Source organism: Dendrobates tinctorius, unplaced genomic scaffold (assembly GCF_039654945.1).
Source record: "Dendrobates tinctorius isolate UK_male_01 unplaced genomic scaffold, ASM3965494v1 ptg000133l, whole genome shotgun sequence".
NCBI classification, from domain to species: Eukaryota; Metazoa; Chordata; class Amphibia; order Anura; family Dendrobatidae; genus Dendrobates; species Dendrobates tinctorius.
In genome coordinates, this window is record NW_027361801.1 from 26592228 (window position 1) to 26615665 (window position 23438).

The 23438-nt window shown below is 44.8% G+C and overlaps 1 protein-coding gene across 3 annotated transcripts in view; it reads right to left on the reverse strand.

Moving 5' to 3' along the window:
- The window catches only part of ATP11C (ATPase phospholipid transporting 11C (ATP11C blood group)), a 213081-nt gene that overhangs the window by 151693 nt on the left and 37950 nt on the right, over positions 1-23438 (reverse strand). For 2 of the 3 annotated variants that reach the window (XM_073543576.1, XM_073543578.1), the window contains exon 1: positions 7006-7071. The exons of the other annotated variant lie outside the window; for it this stretch is intronic. In XM_073543576.1, the coding sequence (XP_073399677.1) occupies positions 7006-7056 (51 nt within the window). In that variant the 5' untranslated portion in view covers positions 7057-7071. Of the gene's footprint in view, positions 1-7005; positions 7072-23438 lie in introns of those variants that run through there. 3 annotated transcript variants of the gene reach the window in all.

Consider the following 23438-nt stretch of genomic DNA (forward strand, 5'->3'; position numbering starts at 1 on the left):
AATCAGACATCCGGCTGAGCTGGAATACGACAGATCGGGACTGGCAGGAGAACGGCTCCAGCTCGGCTATGTAGTAAGCGCCTTTGCCACAGCTTACTACTAATTTAAGGCAGACAACTAGTGACAGATGGAAATTGGTGGGGATTTATGAGCTTCTGTCTATGGCTTCCCTGGTGCTGGTCTGTAATGGAAAGTTACTTGTCACAGAGCATAGAAAAGCAGAAGCATGGAGGAAACTCTTCCACCAATTCATTCTTGACAAAAGCTCGTGTTTGTCATGTAACTGATGAAGGTTTTGCTGGATCCGTGGAAAAGTCCACATTCCGCATACTGGCTCCTATCATGCCCATAATGACAGCTGAGGAACTGCAAAGTAACCATGTCTTTCTTACATAGCTAGGAACATGGAAGGGCAAAAAAACCATAGTTATGATTAGAGAGACTCTCCATAAGAGCTGAATAGCATCAAAGAAAAGTGTGTGAGCTTATAGCTCTTCAAATAAGTCAATCAAGATGGGAAAAACAAAGTATATGACAGTCCCGTTATAGTCAAAAATATAAATATCTTTATTGAACATTAGACAGGACATAATAAGATATTAAATAACACACATTACAAAAAATGATTAAAGGTATGTGTAAAATCGACATCAAGCAGGCAGTGATACAACCGTGTTAGCAGCACAGAGAATATTTAAAAAATGTAATAAAATGTGAATACTGGGAACAGGAAAACACACCAAGTGATGAATGTTAGACAATGGTAAAGGGAAATGCATGGAGGCACCACCAACATGAATGTGACAAGCTAATACTATTAAGACTCACAATAAACAAGGGTCCTTATGTAGAGAACCCCCCAAAAAATTGGCATAACAAGTGCCAAGAGTTCCTTAACAATAGTACAAGTGTCACCGTACCGCACTGAAGCCCCGACGCGCGTTTCGCACCTTGCTTCCTCGGGGGGCAGTCTTCATGTTGGTGGTGCCTCCATGCACTTTCTGTATATATAGGGGTTCATTCCCTTTACCATTGTTTAATATCCATCACTTGGTGTTTAATATGTGGTTTTCCTGTTCCCAGTATTCACATTTTTTTACATTTTTGACATGTTCTCTGTGCTGCTAACACGGTTGTATCACTGCCAACTTCACGTCAATTTTACACATACCTTTAATCATTTTTTGTAACGTGTGTTATATAATATCTTATTATGTCCTGTCTAATGTTCAATAAAGATATTTATATTTTTTACTATAACGGGACTTTCATATACTTTGTTTTTCCAATCTTGATTTATTTGAAGAGATTTAAGCTCCCACACTTTTCTTTGATGCTATTCAAAGTAATCATGTCTGACAAGTGAGGATGTTCATAAAGGCTGAACGTTTCTTTTTTAATCTTCTTCCATTACTGTGTAGGATGTGAAAAGCTACAATCTGGGTTATTTATGACAGCGCCTAACCATGTAAAGGAGCAAGTACAAAGAATGAGGGTAAATTAGGAGAATACTGTGTACATAACGGATCACATACACCGGCATCAGGAAATAAATATTTATCACACTGTGACCTTAAAATAACCAAGATGTTCCAAGGTTATTAGCCGTTAGTCACTGTTATACACAGCGCTGTGCGGTTTATACAAGGACAGAAGTGAGATGAAAAGTTTGGTAACTTTATTAACGCATGACATTAAGGCTTTTTACTGCATTTTTGTCAGGGTACACTTGTCTCTTTGTGCATGGTGAGAAAGTTTAGCGTTTTAAAACAAACCTCATTCAACTTCATTAGGTTTTGGCAGCAAAAATGCAGCAAATACGGATACCTGCGTTTTTGCCGCAATTTTTGCACTAAAGCAATGGCAGATGCTGAAAAAACGCTGAAACAAGTGACATGCTGCATTTTGCAAAAACCAAGCTCTTTGACAAAACAGTCAAGAAAAAAAAAAAAAATAAGATGTGTGCGTGAGATTTCTGAAATCTCAGACTGGTACTGTGAACCGCAGCTGAAAATTTGCATTAAGAAATGCTGCAAAAAACACAATACAAGAACATAGCCTAAGATATCAGGAAACACTAGTTCACCGGCTGCTCGGATCATTTATGTGGGCAGTACATTATTGACCGGACATCACCTGGTGCAGATCAAAGATGAGCTGCAGACAGGTGACTGGGGAGAGAACGATTCCATTAACCATATTTAAGAGACTGAGAACGTTCCTTAAATACGGTAAATGAAAATTGTCGCGTTATATGGCGACTGCAGTTTGGTAGGAGCAGAAAGCTACGTACGTACGGTATGTAACCTAATCTGACAACCAGAAATCTTGTGTCCTGCCGCTACAGTCAAAGTCTATGACAATGATGAAGATAAGGTGGCATGGCGGCTCAGTGGTTAGCAAATGCCACAAAGGACAACATCTGCAAGGAGTTTGTATGTTCTCCCTGTGTAGGGTGGGTTTTCTCCGATTCCCTCCCAGACTACAAAGACATCCTGATAGGGAATCTAGATTGTGAGCCCCAATGGAGTCAGTGATAGTGATGTCTGTAAAGCGCTGCGGAATTAATGACACTATATAAGCAAAGCATAATAAATAAAAGATAGTCAACTCCTGGGCCTGGCTACCCTCAATACTACCATACAGAAGGAATAAGGGTGCTTTCACACCGAGTTCTGGTCCTGCTGGGGTTTCCTCCGAACCCCCCACAAAAAGGGATTGGACGTATATGCAGACGGGGCCATAGACTATAATGGTGCAGACACAGTCACCGTTCATCATTTTCAGGCGTGTACACCTACTGGAGACGAACACCCAGACGCAGTCTACTACTTCAGCAGGAAATTATCACTGAGAGGACTAGTAAACCAGAAGAAATGTGGTCCTTGCTAACTATGAGCGGTCATCCCCACCACTTTCTGGTAGCTTTCTGCCTATGCACAGAGAACTGCCTATCAATGATGTGGTCAGGTGTTGTACAGAGCTCATCAATAGCAGAGCTGTTTTGTACATGACAAAGTCCTGGAAACAAACCAAAGGTTTTTTTGCCCTTGTATTAAGCTGCTCTCAGATGGGTCAGCAAAAACCCGGCGACAGATTACCTATTACTGGGTTTCTACAAAACGATTTCCCATCCCTAGCACTCAGTCCCAGCTCCTTTCAGGACAATTACTATATTGCTGCTCGAGTTCATATATAAACTTTACAGCAGACGGCAGCGCTGACCCCAATGTTCTTAGTGCGTCAGAGACTGATGGCGCCATGTACCTCCACGGTGGAGAACTAACCCATGACAATTATAACTTTTACCACCCTGTGCAGAGACACCCCTCCTAATATCTTGTTCATGTGTAAAGCCCCCGCTACACATAACGATGTCCCAGCGATCCCACCAACGATCCGACATGATGGGATCCGCTGGGACATCGTTAGGCTGATCGTTGGGTGAGCTGTCACATAGACAGCCCCTCCAGCGACGCTGGTTTCTAATGTAAACGCCGCAGCTCCTGGATACCCGATGTTTACATTAGAAACCAGCGTCGCTGATCGCTGGTCTCTCGCTGCCACACGCAGCGATGCGCGCTGGCCAGCGGGAGACCAGCGATCGAAAAACAGCCCTGGCCGATGCTGCACGATCAGCTATAACCGGCAGGGGGGCTGGTCGCTGATCCCGGTCACACACAGCAATCTCGACGGTCATACACAGTGATCTCGCTGGCGAGATCGCTGATGTGTCACGAAATATGACGGGGCTTTAACTCCTAGTACCAAGTAAAGGCCCCGTCACACACAGCGATCTCGCTAGCGAGATCGCTGATTTTTTGACGCGCCAGTGAGATCGCTGTGTGTGACGGGGATCAGCGACTGGCCCCCCTGCCAGGTATCACTGATCGTGCAGCATCGGCCAGGGCCGTTTTTCGATCGCTGGTCTCCCACTGGCCAGCGCGCATCGCTGCGTGTGGCAGCTAGAGACCAGCGATCCTGGACACTGGTTTCTAATGTAAACATCGGGTATCAAGGAGCCGCGTGGCTCTTAGATACCTGATGTTTACCTTGGAAACCAGTGTGTACGCCGGTTTCCAAACAGCGGGTATCCAGGAGCCGTGGCTCCTGGATACCCGACGTTTACATTAGAAACCAGCGTCCAACGTCGCTGGTCCTGATCGCTGGGGCTGTCTATGTGACAGCTCACCAGCGATCAGCCTAACGATGTCCCAGCGATCCTATCATGTCGGATCGTGGGTGGAATTGCTGGGACATAGTTATGTGTAACGGGGGCTTAAAGGGAATCTGTCACCCCTTTTTTGAGATATCATATAATGATATCATTCAATTGTGTGTCACATAAGGATTCTTAGTACTTTTGCTTCCCCCTGACCCCGCACCTTTCATGCATAAATATCTTTTTTATATCGGTTCAGATGTATGTAAACTGCCGTGGTCCGGTCCGCTGGGCGGGGCTTATTTATCTGCCCCCCCCCCTCCCTGTCTTGCTCTACACAAGAAGAAATGCGTAGAGCAAGACAGGGAGGGGGGGAGCAAGTGAATAAGACCCGCCCAGCGGACTGGATAGCGGCAGTTTACATACATCTGAACCGATATAAACAAGGTATTTATGCATGAAAGGTGCGGGGTCAGGGGGAAGCAAAAGTACTAAGAGAATCCTTATGTGACACACAATTGAATGATATCATTATATGATATCTCAAAAAAGGGGTGACAGACTCCCTTTAAGTCACTGGTTTGTGTGATGACCAGGCATTTTCATAGCACTGACACAAGACTGCATAGCACTCCGGTACAGGGAGATGGACCCCCGCTGCTGCCAAGGATCAAGTCTGTGGTGTCCCGCTGTCTAGCTCCCCTCAGTAATCAGCAAGTTATCAACTTGTCCCGTGCATACAACATGCTTTTTGGTAACTATGTGAAATCCCTCTAAGCAAAACACTTGTGATTGTTAGGGCCCCGTCACACATAGCGACTCACCAGCGATCCCGACAACGATATCAACTTGTCAGGATCGCTGGTGAATTGCCACATGATCGCTGGTGAGCTGTCAGACAGCTTCACCAGCGATGCCGAGCGTGCGGCGTCGCTGTGTACTTTAGTTACCAGCGCGCTGATGCAGGGAGCTGGTAACTAAGATACACATCGGGTTTCTAAGGGGCGTGCGCCACTTAGAAACCCGATGTGTACCTTGGTTACCAGCTCCCTGCATCAGCGCGCTGGTAACTAAGGAACACATCGGGTTTCTAAGCACCGCCCGGTGCTTAGAAACCCTGCGTTTACCTTAGTTACCAGCGCGCTGATCGCTGGTCTCCCGCCTGTCACACGCAGCGATGCTTGCCGGCCAGCAGGAGACCAGCGACCAAAAAAATGTCCTGGCTATTCCATGACGATCAGCGATAACCGACAGGTGGGCCGGTCGCTGGTCAGTGTCACACACAGCGATCTCGCTGGTGAGATCGCTGTTGCGTCACAAAAGTTGTGACTCAGCAGTGATCTCGCTAGCGAGATCGCTGTGTGTGACGGGGGCTTTAATAGCCCCTTTTTTTACCGAGCTGCCAAAAAGCTACAAGATCAAACTTTAACTGCCATAAAGATAAAATTACAAGAAAGAAGTCAATTATTTTTGAAAGTTGTCCTGGAACAAAATAACAATACCCCGGAGTATATGTAGTCAGCCATCACACCACAATGCACTCCACACTGCTGTACCTCCATATATCCCATCCTCATCTCTATACAGCCCCCCAGACACCAATGACAGCTGTCTCTGATGACATGTAGCAGCGACATCACACGTGACCGTTGCAGCCAGTCACTGGGCTCAGTGACACTGCTGATGTAGACAGCACAAGCCGAGTGCAGTGATTGGCTTCAGCAATCGCATGCTGTGTAATTCAGACATCACTGCTGCAAACTGTCAACAACGAGCAGGGCAGCCGTGGACCTGGAGAGGGTGGGTAACACCTGAGCTGAACAACAGCTGATCAATGGTTTGCCAGGTGCTACTGCTGACATATCCTTTAATTTAAAATAATATCTGGAGACAGATTATCAGGGATCTATGTCCAGCCCATAGATCTTAACAGCTCATTTACATATTAAAAAAGTGGATTTCTATGGAATAAGTAATTGGATTGGACATATCAAGTAATGATTTTGTTCCATTTCCTATGACTTACATGCCCTACAGATGGCTTAGGAGGGTAGATTCTACTGACAGGTTCCCCTGTCAGGGATATTCTCATCTTTTTTCTTTGCATGGGAGAAGCATGAGGAGCTGACGATTACCAGATGCAGCAATAACACTCAATTGGGCCACCTTGCCCAAGTAACTGACCACTCTTACTTCAGCAGTGGCCGATAACCTAGGCAATAAGCTGTGCACAACAGAATTAAAGAAAAAAAAAAAACCTCTGTTCTTGAGAAATGAGAGAATTTTTAAGGAGGTAACTTGTGAAAGTTGCTTATTGTTTTTTTCCTCATTTTCCAACTGTAACCATTTAAAAACTGGAAACCACTCCTTAAAAAGAACATTTGTATGCTCGTCTCGTCCAGCGCACCTTTCATAAGCCCTGCAACAGCATAACACAATCAGTTTTGTGCTTCTTTAAGACCCACTCAAAAACAGACAAAGGAAAAACAACCATCCATCAGCACATCCAAGCTTTGTAACTGAATCGAGCGTCTGAAAAGGACAGGACAGACACGTCAGCAAAGCGAACAGAAAACAGGCGGCCATAAAAGATGCCTTTTAGGAAAAAGTCTGAAAAAAGTTCCTACTCCATGGTCACAAGAGAACTCCGATTAGTTCTCAAAAACGGATTCCCACTGATTAAAGAATATGTACGCATCTGTGAAATATAGCGAGAAGGACTGTTTTTAGGGGAAAAAAAAAAAAATACAGCACTGTACAAGTTCTACAAAAAAACAAATGCTAATGCTTCAAATCACCAAAATCCTGTTATCTAGTTTGGAAAATGAAGAGTGCCACCTTACCCATGGTGGCTCCAATGTAAAGCCAGCCTCCTCGTTACTGGATGCATACATTACAGTCAGAGCCAAGGTCTACGGCACAGGTCCCCAGCAAAGCTGTACACAGTCAGCAGCCGGTGAGCCTTCTAAAAAGCTGCGGACAAAGGTCGACAGAAGAATTTGGACAGAGTTAACATTAAGGCCACGTGCACACGTTGAATATTTGGGGAGTTTTGTTTTTTTTTAATATCAGTATTTGTAAGCCAAAACCAGGAGTGGAACAGTCAGAGAAGTATAATAGAAACCCGTCACCACTTCTGGATTTGTCCGCTCTACCATCATCACTACATAGAAACGGGGGAATCTGGGCCGGTTCTAAGAGAACGTTTAACATTCCACACAGAGGTTTCTTCTGCTCAGCTCCATCCATGTTCTTGATATCCTAAAGCTTCATCTTAGAAGCTGAGCAGCAGTGCCGAGTCCATCACATGGTAGATACCGGTGGTGCTAGATGGATCCTACTGACATTATTGGGTGTAAAACACAAGCACCGGATAAAGTAGAGTAACACCCCATGCCAATTCACCATGTGCCTTTGACCGGACCTGTGATGGAGATTCTGCTGACGTCTACACCACGGATGTGAGCCTAAAAGATATCTGTGTGTAGGAAAACTGGGTGATGCCAAGTGCCGTCACCGCTTCCAGGAAGGTGCAGTCAGTAGACTCCTCATTTATCATTAGGGAGGGATTTCGGGACGGAGTTTTATTACTGTGTAGCAAGACAGATTTGCCTTTCACGAGTCTGCTGAATGGGAGCTGTAATAACATGGACACAAGTATTTGGACTACTCTTAATGTCTGAATTTAGGCTTTCCAGTCAGTCACATTGTCATAAGCTTCAACTCAAAAATATTTCACGCATCCGTTCATTCCTCACCCAAAAATCTGCAAAAACCCTAGTCCATGCCCTCATCATCTCTCGCCTTGACTACTGCAACCTCATGCTCTGTGGCCTCCCCTCAAACACTCTCGCACCCCTCCAATCTATTCTAAACTCTGCTGCCCGACTAATCCACCTGTCCCCCTGCTATTCCCCAGCTTCTCCCCTCTGTCAATCCCTTCACTGGCTCCCAATTGCCCAGAGACTCCATTACAAAACCCTAACCATGACATACAAAGCCATCCACAACTTGTCTCCTCCATACATCTGTGACCTCGTCTCCCGGTACTTTCCTGCACGCAACCTCCGATCCTCACAAGATCTCCTTCTCTACTCCCCTCTTATCTCCTCTTCCCACAATCGCATACAAGATTTCTCTCGCGCATCACCCCTACTCTGGAACTCTCTACCACAACATATCAGACTCTCGCCTACCATCGAAACCTTCAAAAAGAGCCTGAAGACCCACCTCTTCCGACAAGCCTATAACCTGCAGTAACCACTGATCGACCAAACCGCTGCACGACCAGCTCTACCCTCGCCTACTGTATTATCACCCATCCCGCTGTAGATTGTGAGCCTTCGCGGGCAGGGTCCTCTCTCCTCCTGTACCAGTTATGACTTGTATTGTTTAAGATTATTGTACTTGTTTTTATGTATACCCCCCTCACATGTAAAGCGCCATGGAATAAATGGCGCTATAACAATAAATAATAATAATAATAATAATAAGCGTATAAAACCAAGACCGTTTTCCCTCCTAGACATTTGTGACTGAATAACTTGTAGCAATGAGCTTGCAGACTCCACTGCTGGTAGTAAGATGCCATATATTTCTACGTTCACAACTTTTCCTTTCTCCTAAATATTCCCCCCATCACCTAGATCATTGAAAACTGGAAAGAACTGCAGCAACTCAGCCAAAGTGCAGACCACAAGGTTACAGAGAGGGGTCATCAAGTGCTGTGAAGCAGAGGTCAGAAATGTCACCAACGCTCTGCTGACTAACTGCAGAGACCAGACCTCTTTTGGCACTATCAGCAGCACAAAAAGTGTACACCGGGAGTTTCATGGCCAAGCTTCTGCAAACAACCCTTACACTGGCTTAAAAAAAGTATTCGCCCCTTCCCTTTTTACCTATTTTGCTACATTACAACCTGTGTTCAGATATTTTTGTAATCCGATTTGTGTGTGATGCATCAGCACTAAATAGTCTAAGGTTACCGTTACACCTAGCGATGCACCAGCGATCCCGACCAGCGATATGACGCGGTCAGGATCGCTGGTGCATCGCTAAGTGGTCGCTAGTGAGCTGCCACACAGGCAGATCTCACCAGCAACATCGCTGGGAACGGGGATCGCTACTTACCTGTCGGACGCGGCGATCCTGCGTCCTCCCGCCCGGCTCCACGCTTCGCTCGACGGCGCCACAGGAAGCCCAGCAGGAAGTGGCCAACGAGGAATGGCCCAGGACGTTCTCGCGCGATCAGCGATAAGCAGCGGGGGAGCCGGTCGGAGGCAAGTATCACATGCAGCGATATCGCTAGCAATATAGCTATAACGTCACAAAATCGGTGACTTTACAGCGATATTGCTAGCGATATCGCAGTGTGTAACGGGGGCTTAAGTGGGTGAAGTGACGAGAGAAAAATATAGGCATAAACTATGGGATCAAATAACTAAAAATTGGCATGTGCACATGTACTCACCCCTTTGGAGATGAAGTCCCTAAAAATTTGTGGTGCAAGCAATTACCTTCATAAGTCACATGTTTAGATTGTACACAGGTGGCCTTCCTTTTACTAACCATCACGTGGTCTGTCAGTATATACACACTTTTTCTGAAAGGCCACAGAGGATACAACAACATTAAGCAAGAGGCACCATGAAGACCAAGGAGATCTCCAAACAAGTCAGGGACAGAGTTATTGAGAAGTAAATGTCAGGGTTGGGTTAGAAAAAAAAATCCCAATCTTTGATGATCCCCAGGAGCACCATTAAATGGAAAGAACATGGTACCACAGCAAACCAGCCAAGAGAGGGCCGCCCACCAAAACTCAGCTCAGGCAAGGAGGGCATTAATCAGAGAGGCAGCACAGAGACCAACAGTAATCCTGAAGGAGCTGCAGAGTTCCCAAACAGAACTGGAGTATCTGTCCATATGATCACAATAAGCCGTACATTCCATACAGGTGATCCTTATGGAAACGTGGGCAGAAAAAAGCCTTTACATACATAAAAATAGTAAGGCTCATTTTAAGTTTGCCAAAAGACAAAATTTGAGAGACTCCCCACATGTATAGAGGAAGGTGCTGTGGTCACATGAGAACAAAATTGAACTTTTAGCTACCAAGGTAAACGTTATCTCTAGTGCTAAGCCAACATGGCTCATCATCCCAAGAACACCATCAACACAGTGAAACATGGTGGTGGGAGCATCATGCTGTGAGAATGTTTTTCAACAGCAGGGACAGGGAAACTGGCCTGAGTCGAGGGGAAGATGGATGGTGTGAAATACAGAGATATTCTTGAGCAAAACCTGTTTCAATCTGCCATTGACTTGAGACTGGGATGGAGGTTCCCCTTCAAACAAGACCTTGACCCAACGCATACTGCTAAAGCAACACTCAAGTGGTTTAAGGGGAAATGTGTAAATGTTTTGGAGTGGCCTAGTCAAAGCCCAGACCTTTTATCCAATTATTTGCAGCCAGACTTGAAGATTACTGATCACCAGAGGAAACCGTGTAACTTAAAAGAGCTGGAGTAGTTTTGCCTTGAGGAATGGGCAAACATCATCAAGGCAAGAGGTGGAAACCTCATAGAGACTTATCCAAAGCGACTTGCAGTTGTAGGCACATTCTTTACATGAACCGATGCAAATATGCAAAAAAGACATGGAAATTCCAGGTTGTGAGGAAGCAAACAATGCCAAGAGGGTGAATACTTTCGCAAACCACTGTACACTACCAAGCACAAGCATCGGATGGAGTAGTGGAAAGCTGCCATCACTGGACTCTGAAGCAGTGGAAACATGTTCTGTTAAGTGCTGAATCACACTTCAAGTGACGAATTAATTTGACGAACGAGTCAGCGTTTGGTAAACACCAGGAGAACATTACCTGAATGCACTGTCCCAACGGTAAAGTTTGATGGATAACTGTATAAGTTTTGTTTTTCAGGGGTCGGACCTTAGCCATCTTGTTCCAGTAAAGAGAAATCCTAATGCTTCAGGAGGCCAGACACTTCGGACTTCCAACTTTGTGGCAACAGTTTGGGGAAGGCCCTTTTCCTGTTCTAGCACAATCATGAACCTTGCTTTCGCACTACGGCACAAAGATAGTTTGGTGTGTATGGGGTAGAGAACTTGACTGGAAGCACAGAGCCCTGACCTCCAAGCTCTCTGCTCCAACATCAGTTCCTGACTTTACAAATGCTCTTCTGGATAAATGGGTACAAATTCTCACCGACACCGAGAGGGCTGTTATAGCTGCAAAGCGGGGACTAACGCCATATTAATGCCCATAGATTTAGAATGAGACGTCATAAAAACCCCTGGATTCTGGACTAGCGGTAGAAAGGTGGTTGTCAGGAGAGTACCTAATCTTAAACCCTAGAAGGTCTGGATTTGCACGCTGCAGATGCAATGCTTTTACCAACTTTGCCTGTAGGTGCCATGAAACTGTAAGCCACATGCAGATTTGTTGTGTGACTCTCGGCCACGTAGTCCACTACTCCTAAGTCATACAATGTGCCAACCCGACCCAAGATAGGGTGCTTCTTTTCGAGATGGCCTCCTGCAGCGCTTATACTGTACTTCCCGCTGTCAGGACTCGGATGTGTACCATGAGTGCAGTCGTAGAGACCGTTTTGTGTGTACACAAGAGAAAGGAATAATGCTATTTATAATATCCAGAAAGTCCAGGAATCCATCATACGGCAGCAAAACGCTCTGGAGACAAAACACCAGTGTGTTCAGATGTCTGAGGTCAGAGTACAGGGCTGGGAATTACATTAATGCCTATGGGAAAAAAAACGGAATGTGATCTATGAATAGCCACATGTGCCAAGAACGTAACATATTTGCAATTCTTTATCAAAAGTAGAGGTGGAGGAGAGAAACCAGGCAGAAGGTGGTGAACACCATGGAATTGGAGGCTGGCACCAAACGTATCTGTTATTGGAGGCGCTGAGCTATAACGCCGGCAGTATTCCGTCCAACCCCAGATTTGACCACTTATGAGTCACCTTGTTGACCTAAACCAATTACTACAGCTAAGTGCCACATAGGGCAGGGGCAGACGGCTGTCTAAACTGGACCGAGCTCGGAACACAGTGCACGGACTAGCTGGCGGCTCTCTCTCCCCAGGCGCGACAGCCTTATAGATATACATGAAGTTGACATGCTCAGGTAGGTAGAGCCGCCAGCCAGTCCGTGCATTGTGATACGATCTTGGTCCGATTTACACGTCCATCGGACTGTGTCCTTAGACAGGCTGATTTAAGGCCATAGATGATCGAATTTAAATCTTTCGTCACCATGGAGTCATTCCCAAATCCTTCTAATTCAGTTTTACGGACTCCCTAACACTCCCTAACACAAGATGCATCCAATTTGGTAACTATGTAAAAAGGTCATCTCATAAGGACATCATGGTGCTTAGGAGAACCCCCCCAAAAAAAAACATATGCAGCGGTCAGTAAACTCAGCCAGTCACCATTTATGCCAATTTATTTCCACTTTGTGATGAAAGGAAGCGAAAATGACGAGTGAAGACGACTTGCAAATAATAATGGATTCAAGCTGCAGCCTCCCAGCAGTAGTAAAAAGGATATACAAGAGGACTATAAAACACCCATTATACAGAGAAGAAAATGCTGCTTGCAGCTTTGAATGGAAGAATGGGCCTGGGTATAATTGCCATCTTCCTGTTTGAGGTTTCCAAAAATACCAATTAGAAAATCAGGGTAGATAAAAAAAAGTCTCTAATTATAGGGAGGAGCACATTATAATGTATATAATATGCATAGGGTGAAAGTCCCAGGCGAATTGTTAACACATTACAGGCTGGATTCACAAAGCGAGGTGCATATGCCAAAAATGAAAGGTCAATGGACAATGAGGACAATGAGCAGTGGGGAAATTCAGAGCCTTCATCTTTATGTGTAACGGAAACAAAGATCATGAACTAACAGGTAAGTGGCACAGAGGGAGTACAAAGGTGACCACCCTGCGGCAGATCCAAGAGTGGTCATTTATGGAATTCAGCTATGTTCGGGCCATGTTTGGGGCGAGCACCCATGGGTTTCATTACCCAGGTGTATTGCTGTGTGGTTTGTTGGTATAGTCTTGCCTCACCTTTGTGGGCTAAGCTTTCAGTATAAAAATGTCACCCACCAGGGAGGTGATCCAGTGTAATTGTGGGGTCAGCTCTCACATACAGCCTAGCTCCAGAGTCCATTACGTTTTTGTAGCAATACCAAGGACGCATTCACACAGCGTGATAATCATTAGTTACTTGTAATACAAAGTTATGAAAAAGACCAACAATTTTTTCCTTTTAATAATTTGGTCCAGCATGGAAAATTATGGAACTTTGCAGGTCACTTTATTAGGGAATTTGTCTTCAGTCGTGTAAAAACATATGCATGCAGGCAGCTTCCTGACCCCGGCTTTTCCCCAGTCTATCTGCCGGCTTCAGCTGCACTGATATCACAAAGTTCTAAATTGGAGTACAGATGATGGCAGTGATGGGTCAGTACCTGTCTCCACCTGAGTGTTGTGCTTAGGGCTCGCTCATACTGGTGTAGATTCTCTCTTGTGAGAGATTCGGGCCAATTATGCGAATGATGCTCAGCTCAAACTCTGTCAGGGTCAGACCCGAGTGTTATCTGACCGTGCTCCTATTCATTCACCTGAGAGAATCGCAGCACATGAGAATGCAATTTCTCCATCTTCTCCATTGACTCTGTGTGAGTACACAGACTGCACTGGGATGACATCAGAGTGCAGTCCAATATTTCCCACACACCCATACTCTTGTATAGGTGTGTGTGTGAGCCGAGTCTCACTGCTGTTAGAGCTCTCTGATGCCTAATCGGCATGAGCAAATAGTGGCAGATCAGTGCTACCCCATAGCGTAACACCGGGCCGAGTGCCATCTGATAAAACATCACGCTCAGCCATGTTATACGCCAGTATGAGAGAGCTCTTATCAGCATAATCTCCTGCAGCAGCTTATCCCCATAGTTAGTGAGACACAGTTGCAGAGCGGGCCCTTTCATTGCCATCATCTGTACCCCAAATGAGTACATTCTGATACCAATGTAGGTAAAGGCAAGGAAGCAGACTGGGAAAAATCTGGGGTCAGGAATCCACTTTCATGCATCATTATAGGAATGAATACAAAACACCTAATGAAGTGCTTTGCAAAGTTTCATAACTTTCCATGATGTACAAAATAAAAAAAAAAAAATGAAAGTTTAATTACTCTTTGAGTACATCAAATGTTATATTTTATTTTTATAGTACGCAGCCTGACTTTTAAAAGGTGGCCCTAAATATAATCGCGGGCAAGTTTATACAGGCTAATGTGTGGGAACCAGCGTTGGTACAGCTGCGGAGATGCCGTGGCAATTTTGGCAGTGGCATTTGCCATTGTGCAGAAGGAGAGGAGGAGCAGCATATGTCACCCTAAGCACAGCAAGGGGTGAGACTCGCATGTAGACCTGCAGCATCTCAAACCCACAGCTCCTGTGGATCTGTGCTGTACAAATACTTTGAAGCATGTGCGCGATATTTCTTACAGTCTCATGCACGGTTTTGGCACTAAGATGTAGTGAATTTGCTGCAAACGGACAAGCTCTGATTGTGGCTTGGCTTCGGGGGGGGGGGGGGGGGGAAGAAAAAATAAAAAAGAGTGGACTTCTAAAATTAACCTTCTCTTACCTGACATCACCTGTACGCAAAAGAAAAGTTTTTCAAACACTCAACTTTAGCAGGACCAGCTGACATCTGTGGGCCTCCCAGATAGATGACAACAGGGAAAGAGGAATCAGGCACGTTACACCACCAGACCTGTCTATTCTCCCAGGAGACGTTCCATTATCAGAGCTAACTGATGGTGGATTGAGGCCCTCATACACATTTGACTAATGTTGACCGAACCCGACAATATCAGACCACAGGAGCACAAGGCCCAATGAGTGGTCCCATTGTATGGGGGAAAGGGCCGAGATGGCTGTCGGACGAAGTATCTCCTCATTCAAAACAGGGCTGTGGAGTCGGTAAGCCAAACCTCCGACTCCAACTTCTCAATTTCCATGACACCGACTCCACCAAAATGTGCCCCGACTCTGACTCTACAGCCCTTGTTCAAAACATATGTAGGCTCAACCCAATACAGCACTTGTATGGGGAGTAAGGAAAAAAATAACGGTTGCATTCTCGTTTAGTTGACAACTCAAGGCCCCCTATACGTTCGGCCACCAGCTACCGTCTCTCTCCTGACTCCCCCATACAAGGAATGTTTAGCTCAACTGGGTGGTCGCGTGTCTTCTACTAGAGAGCTGCTGACTCCTCTTGCATTGACTTATCTCCTCGGAGAACAAGAGGAGCGGGTGTTGTAATTATATAGGCCAAATCCTTCTCTTCTTGGGGGGGGTCCCAATATACATTATACTGTTGAACGATCCCACCGATTTTGGGCAACGTCAATCTAATTTGTATCTAAAACAAAATACAAGACAACATTTTTTTCCTTCAAGATTTTTTTTGACTGTCCAAGTAAAAAAAATTAAGGAAGTAACCTTGCACCCATCAGATTAATTTAGCGTTTCCTGCAAATACTGCAACAACTCATAAAATAAGTTGTACATGTAGTCAAAGATTTTGTAGTAGGAATGTGGAGGATACGCAATCATTAGCATCAGGGTTGTCCGATTCTTCAGAACAAGCTGAGGCAGCTCCAGTAGAGCCACACTTCCAGTAGTCATTTATACCCGTCAAGGAGATCATGAAGCAGCAGTACAATTGTCTGCTCCATATATTCCCGTGACGTTCAGTTAGAAGAAAACAATGCTGCTATCTTGAAGGCAGTAGTCGTCTCACGAGACAGTCTGCTTTAGAGTTCATATTTGGAATTGCCAACTATTTTGTTAACAAAAAGCAAGCCAAATGGGCAATTCTGAATCTTAAGCACGCTCATCAATCTAAGGGAAATCCTGTATCAACGCCGGCACCAGTCAAGTGCTTTATAAAAAGAGGATGCTTCCGATGGGGAAGCTCCGGCCAAGAGCATTTCAGCCTCTGAAGTCTTTTTACCAAGTCCCATGTCTGTTAATAATAGAGTAGAAAAGAAATGTGTACTAACAGCTCTGAAGTCATCCAGGATGTGAGTGGTGCGGGAATGTCAGCTAATGCAGATCAGAAGGACATTCAATCGCTCTTAATCAAACGAAGTGCTGGTTCCAGGCAGGATCCATAACTTCCATATAAAATAAAGAGTAGACAACCTCTGCCAACTAGATAAACCTCTCAAGAAATAAATATATTTAGCTCTTACTCAGCTGGACACAAATAATGTATGTAAATGGAGATGAGCACAAAGCAGGGCTGAAGGCCACCATGAACAGAGATCACTCCTGGAGACCAAGATTTCATGTCCTTCATGTATTTGGTGGTCAGTTGCTTCTACCTGGTCCAAATACACAAACCTGGCTACAGTCACAGCCCACTCAGAGAACATTGGGAACAAAGGGGCTGCTGGTGCTTCTACTACAAGTGTGCGTTGGGGGCTGATTATCTCTGGGCTTAAAGAGGTAGATAATTTACAGTACAATTCTAACTAATGGGGAGAGGAACAAAAATGTAAGGAGAAATATGCACATCCTGGGCTGCAGAGCATCAACTAAAAGGGGGTAATTCCATTAGAGTAAATATGGAAAGTTGTGGTCCATGCACAAATCTTTCCATGAGAGCCGTCCATATGCAACCACCTTTCCATTCTTTCACTGAGCCACGATATGGGGATATACTCTTGACATAGGTGCAGATCTGAAACGTGGGACCCACAACCAGCAGATACTTCTAGCGTAGCCTGTAGATCAGTCATTTGTCTGAGATGGGAATACCCCTTTAGCATTAATGATAACTCCACCTGTGGTGAGAATGCAAGCACTCCCAACTTCCCCATTGGCCAAATGATATGACCACAGCACTACATAGTGTCCTTCCAAGTCTCTAAGCTCATATCTTGGGATACTTCACGTGTTGGAGAAGGACATGGGGTTGCAGGCTTTAGAACATGGTCAGACATGAATTTATGATTTTGGAGAGGACTTGCTGGCCACGCTCAGTTCTGATGCCTCAAACTATTCTGCAAACCAAGCATGTAATAGATGTGAAATAGAACGATTGGCCAGCTAACCAAATTTATGCTTTCTCCCATTAGACTGAGAAAGAACAAAAGTAATGCCAAGCTATTCTGGAGAATTTACAGTCTGTAAAGTTAAGAGCTGAAATATTACAGAGACTGGTCAAGTCACTGAGCAATGCATGGTGTTAGAAGAGGAGAACAACTAAGATGCACCGGGTACAATCGGCAGAAATAAGTTCTAGGACGGAAAGCTTTGGCTTTTGCCTTTCGGGCTATTTGCCAGTAGTTACACTTGCCGCTCACAGTGTGATCAATCCCACACTTATCAGGTGTTTCATGGCCTTGTGTCGCACACATACATCGTACTGGATGTGGGACTGTGTAATGAGGGTATAATCCAGCAGAGCACGGCTTTCCAGAACAATGTGAAAAGTGATATCAGTGCAACACACTGCAGGTGAAACTCTAGGATTAATAAGAGACTATGGCCATATGAGATCGCTATTATTTGCCACATTAAGCATGGTGACCACATACTGGAGGAGCAAGGCTTAGACATCACCTACTGTACTTACTGTATCATCATAAATTTCATTTATGCTGTAGCCAGGTTTTTTTCTTTGTTAACTTTTTAAAAACTTCTCTCAACACATATAGTGATGCACCCGGGCTGCAAAGCGCCCCAAAGTGTCTGGGTGTGCGGTGATACTGGATGACCGACTATTTATAACTGGATATGGCATTCTTGTATAACCTACACAGCGTGCAGTTTCCGGATTGAGCAGAAATGCTCTTTAGGGAAGATCATTCACAATTTTTCACAACTGACATGGGTTCCTAAGGCTGGTTTCACACTTGCGTTTGTTAGAGCTGCGCCTTGTGCGCATGCGCATTGCTCCCCTATATTTAACATGGGTGCGCATAGTCTAGCGCATGCACGCGTTCATATGCGTTTTCGTGCACATGTGGTTTTTTTGTAGTGTGCGCCTAGGCGGGCCGGACGCAACCTGTTGCATTTTGGGTCTGTCCGACCTGTCTCAAAAAAACGCATGCGCACATTAGCGCACGGAAGGCGCAAAAAAACAGCATTACAGTCTATGGGAACGCACGCGTGCGCTAGGACATGCTCACGCATGCGTTTAAAATCGCATGCGTTTTTTCAGTTAACATGGTGACAAACTGGTTAAAACGCATGCGCAAAAAAAAAAGAAAACGCATGCAAAACGCATGATGCGTTTTTTGCATGCATTAGGTATGTGCACGAGGCGCAGCGCAAAATAACGCTAATGTGAAACTAGCCTAAGCCAAGTGGTTGGTTGCAGCAGTTACATGCACTGCAGTTGAGCATCGGTGTTTTTGCTATTTTTCACGTCTGCAACCCTATAATTAAAAAATAAAATTCATATTCCCAGACATCCCTCGTTAAAAGGAATTTTTCACGAGGCGTATGCTGGTAATCTGAGGGCAGTAAAAAGCTGCAATAGAGACCATGAATCCATCAATGCATCACTTATTGGATCTCTTGCCGCTCACAGTGGGTCCAACACCTAGACCCAGTATTCATGAACCTCCTGGTGTTGATTCACAACTGTTATCCTATAGTGTGCACAGGCAGAAAGCTGCAAATCAACATCTGGGAGCAAAGAGTGCCGGGAGCAGGGAGCGCATGCAGAGGACTCTGGAGTGGAGAGGACTAATGGTAAAGGCTCCATAGCTCGGCACCAGCGCCAAGTAAATTTTGTGTTTTAGACAAATATACAGTACAGACCAAAAGTTTGGACACACCGTCTCATTCAAAGAGTTTTTTCTATTTTCATGACTATGAAAATTGTAGATTCACTCTTAAGGCATCAAAACTATGAATTAACACATGAAGAATTATATAATTAACAAAAGAGTGTGAAACAACTGAAAATATGTCTTATATTCTAGGTTCTTCAAAGTAGCCACCTTTTGCTTTGATTACTGCTTTGCACACTCTTGGCATTCTCTTGATGAGCTTCAAGAGGTAGTCACCGGAAATGGTTTTCACTTCACAGGTGTGCCCTGTCAGGTTTAATAAGTGGGATTTCTTGCCTTATAAATGGGGTTGGGACCATCAGTTGTGTTGTGCAGACGTCTGGTGGATACACAGCTGATAGTCTATTCAGTAGGACTGTTAGAATTTGTATTATGGCAAGACAAAAGCAGCTGAGTAAAGAAAAACGAGTGGCCATCATTACTTTAAGAAATGAAGGTCAGTCAGCCCGAAAAATTGGGAAAACTTTGAAAGTGTCCCCAAGTGCAGTGGAAAAAACCATCAAGCGCTACAAAGAAACTGGCTCACATGAGGACCGCCCCAGGAAAGGAAGACCTAGAGTCACCTCTGCTGTGGAGGATAAGTTCATCCGAGTCACCAGCCACAGAAATCGCAGGTTAACAGCAGTTCAGATTAGAGACCAGGTCAATGTCACACAGAGTTCTAGCAGCAGACATCTCTACAACAACTGTTAAGAGGAGACTTTGTGCAGCAGACCTTCATGGTAAAATAGCTGCAAGGAAACCACTGCTAAGGACAGGCAACAAGCAGAAGAGACTTGTTTGGGCTAAAGAACACAAGGAATAGACATTAGACCAGTGGAAATCTGTGCTTTGGTCTGATGAATCCAAATTTGAGATCTTTGGTTCCAACCACCGTGTCTTTGTGCAATGCAGAAAAGGTGAACGGATGGACTCTACATGCCTGGTTCCCACCGTGAAGCATGGAGGAGGTGAGATGGTGTGGGGGTGCTTTGCTGGTGACACTGTTGGGGATTTATTCAAAATTGCAGGCATACTGAACCAGCATGGCTACCACAGCATCTTGCAGCGGCATGCTATTCCATCCGGTTTGTGTTTAGTTGGACCATCATTTATTTTTCAACAGGATAATGATCCCAAACACACCTCCTGGCTGTGTGAGGGCTATTTGACCAAGAAGGAGAGTGATGGGGTGCTATGCCAGAACCTAGAATATAAGACATATTTTCAGTTGTTTCACACTTTTTTGTTAATTATATAATTCCACATGTGTTAATTCATTGTTTTGATGTCTTCAGAGTGAATCTACAATTTCCATAGTCATTAAAATAAACTCTTTGAATGCGAAGGTGTGTCCAAACTTTTGGTCTGTACTGTAGCAAGAAGCCAAGCAAGCAATACACCGCTGGAATCGGTGTCTGTCATTCCTTACAAGGTTTGTACTAAGTACGTGTGTTATCTCATTGATGGGGTATAACATACTGATAGATGGGATCCAATTGTTCGGACCCCCACCGACCGTGAGACTGGGGGCACTAGATAGCCATGAACAGAGTGAGGGTTGATCACGTGCATTTTGCTGCATTCAGTCTCTATGTGACGGCCAGAAATTGTCGAGAGCTATGCTCAGCTTTCTTTCCCAGCCACATAGAGAATGAATGGAGGGGAGGTGTGTATTCTCAACATAATGCAAGTCCCAAAAGTATTCCCCAACTAACTTCTAGAAAAATGGGGGTCAGAGCGCTGAGACCTTGCCCCATACCTAGAATCCGCCGCATATTTACAATGCAGATTGTGGATGTACACGATTACGGCTCCAGTCACTTGCACGGTACTGGTTTTTATCACAGGATCTTGGAAGGAATATGTGAGCATGTTATTATTTTTCTGCAGTTTTATACCCAGGAATAAACACAATGCAGGTAATGATGAGAGAATTTCTGCCTTCCACGGAGATTTGTCTGTCAACAGTAAATGGAAAATCCAATGCTCAGCAATGTGCTTTTATTGCTACAAGACTTGAATTTCGGCTTTTTTTAAGAACTTATTTTTATTCTTCAATTAAAATTCAATGTTCATCTCTTTCTTCACATAAAACATTTGTGCAGGGAGAACTGGCTGGAAATAGGACGTTTCTTAGAAAAAAAGGTTTAAAATGATACAGATAGAATATAGTGGCCATTCTGCCTGGGGCCTGCAATCATCCATCTAGTTGGCCAAAAGAGCACAACAACCAAGTATTGCCCGATATGTAAACCGCGTTCCTCCTGGCGTCAGTATGGACAGCTTTGGACAAGAATCCAGCAGATAGCGCTGGGAAACAGAGGTCAGATCACATTATTGGCATCAGATACCATGGGGTCTGACGAGAATGTTTTCCGATAACTTGTCAAATGCCAATATCGGATTCAATGAATCAAGAGCACAAAGAAGAATAAGCACCCCATTCCATCATGGACTATACATTACTGACATCTCCCCCACTGGAATCACAAGATGCTTACAGGATTATGTAGTAGGGCAAAGGTAACAGCAGAGGAAAAGATGTGCCCTCAGCGTGCACAATGCAGCACAAGCGAGTCTGCGTCACGCCAGCTCATTCATTGTTCGTCTAGGAGAAAACCTTCTGCAACTTGTATGTTCACTCTCCCATGACGGTGTTGATTTTGTAGCTGATCATAATGTGACAGGACATTAGACACTTCGTTTCCATATTAGCTATGGCTGCCTGACCATCAAAGACATTTCCTGCACTTCCCTGGAAAACTAGGGAGCATCTTCTTCTGCTTTGTATTCAGGTTATATGGCCCAGTACTACATAGAATAATTTTGCCACTCTCGTGGAAGGAATATAAGGTGGCTTTGGGTGCTTTCACATTACATTTTGGCACTCGTTCAGTGGCCCCTTCGGGGTGGACGTCCAAACCCCCAGCAGAATGGGATTTGGACTTATGTGCCAAAGGGGCCATAGACTATAACGGTGGCGGCAGAGCAAACGTGTGCTCTGACGTGCATCGTTTTTGGGCGTGTACTCCTACTGGAGACTTAGGTCATATCTGTGTTGGACATTGGTCTGCTTTGTAATAACAGAAAAATTATACTAAATTTTATCTGTCAGCAGGTTTTTGCTACCCAATCTGAGAGCAGCATGATGTAGCGACCCCGATTCCCGTGATGTGTCACTTACTGGGACCCGTGCTTTCTTTAGTTTTGATAAAAGCCTTGTTTTCTCAGCTGCAGATCTACCAGTTCTGAGCTCTGTATAACCCTGCCAACACCACCATTTATTGGCAGCTTTCTGCCTATGCAGTGTTCACACAAAGCTGCCACTCAGTGGTGGGGCAGGGCTATACAGAGCTCATGAATATGGAGGACAGTAGGTTTACTAGTTCTCTAGTGATAAAATCACAGTTTTATCAGCAGAAGATTATTCAAACTATAGACAGCAGCCCAGAAAGTGATGCATTGCTGGAATCAGGGTCTGTGCCCCTACATTATGTTGCGCTCAGATTTGAGGGCAAATCTGGTGACAACTTTTATTTAAAGTGAAGCTGTCATCAGAAAATTACCTAGTGTTTAAATGGGTTGTCCACTATTAAGACAACCCCTTCTAAATCCGAGTGCTTTCTTCCATTATGTGGATTGAGGTGCGGATTTGGCCGCGCGGATTTTGTAAAATACGCAGGTAAATCTGCAGGTCAAAAGACCTGCGGTTTTACCTGCGGATTAGCCTGCGGTTCTGCCCTGCGGTTTTTCATCTCTTCAATGGAGGAGATGGCAAACCGCCGCAGAATCCGCAGAAAGAATTAACATGTCAATTCTTTCTGCGGTTTCAAAACCGCAGGAAAACCGCGCGGAAAAATCCGCACTGTCTGCACAGCGTTTTTTTATTCTCATAGGGAATAATGGTACTGTACACCGCAGCAAAAACTGCTGCGGACCCGCAGCGGCCAAATCCGCTGCGGAACCGCAGCAGAATCCGCAGCGTGTGCACACACCCTTATACTTCCCTCCCATGCTGGAGCTGCTCTAGCGGTGTCGGCACTTGCTCTCAAAAGCCGTTGAGAGCCGTTGTCCGTTCACTTCCTGTTACTTACCTATTTGTCTGAAGGCGAGGACAGTGAAGCCGGCACTGACTGAGCACAGGACTCACGAGAGTCCTGAGAGTGCGAGTGCCAACAACGCTAGAATGGCACTGGAAGGGGAGAATAAGCTTTTTATTCTAATGGTGCCAAACATGGGGAATGAGGATGGGTTGTCAAAGTAGTGGACATCTCCTTTAAATTAGACTTTTGTGTTTAATTTTTAAACTTTTTTTTTTTTTTTTTTTTTTTTTTTTTAAAACCTCACAATCTATATTGA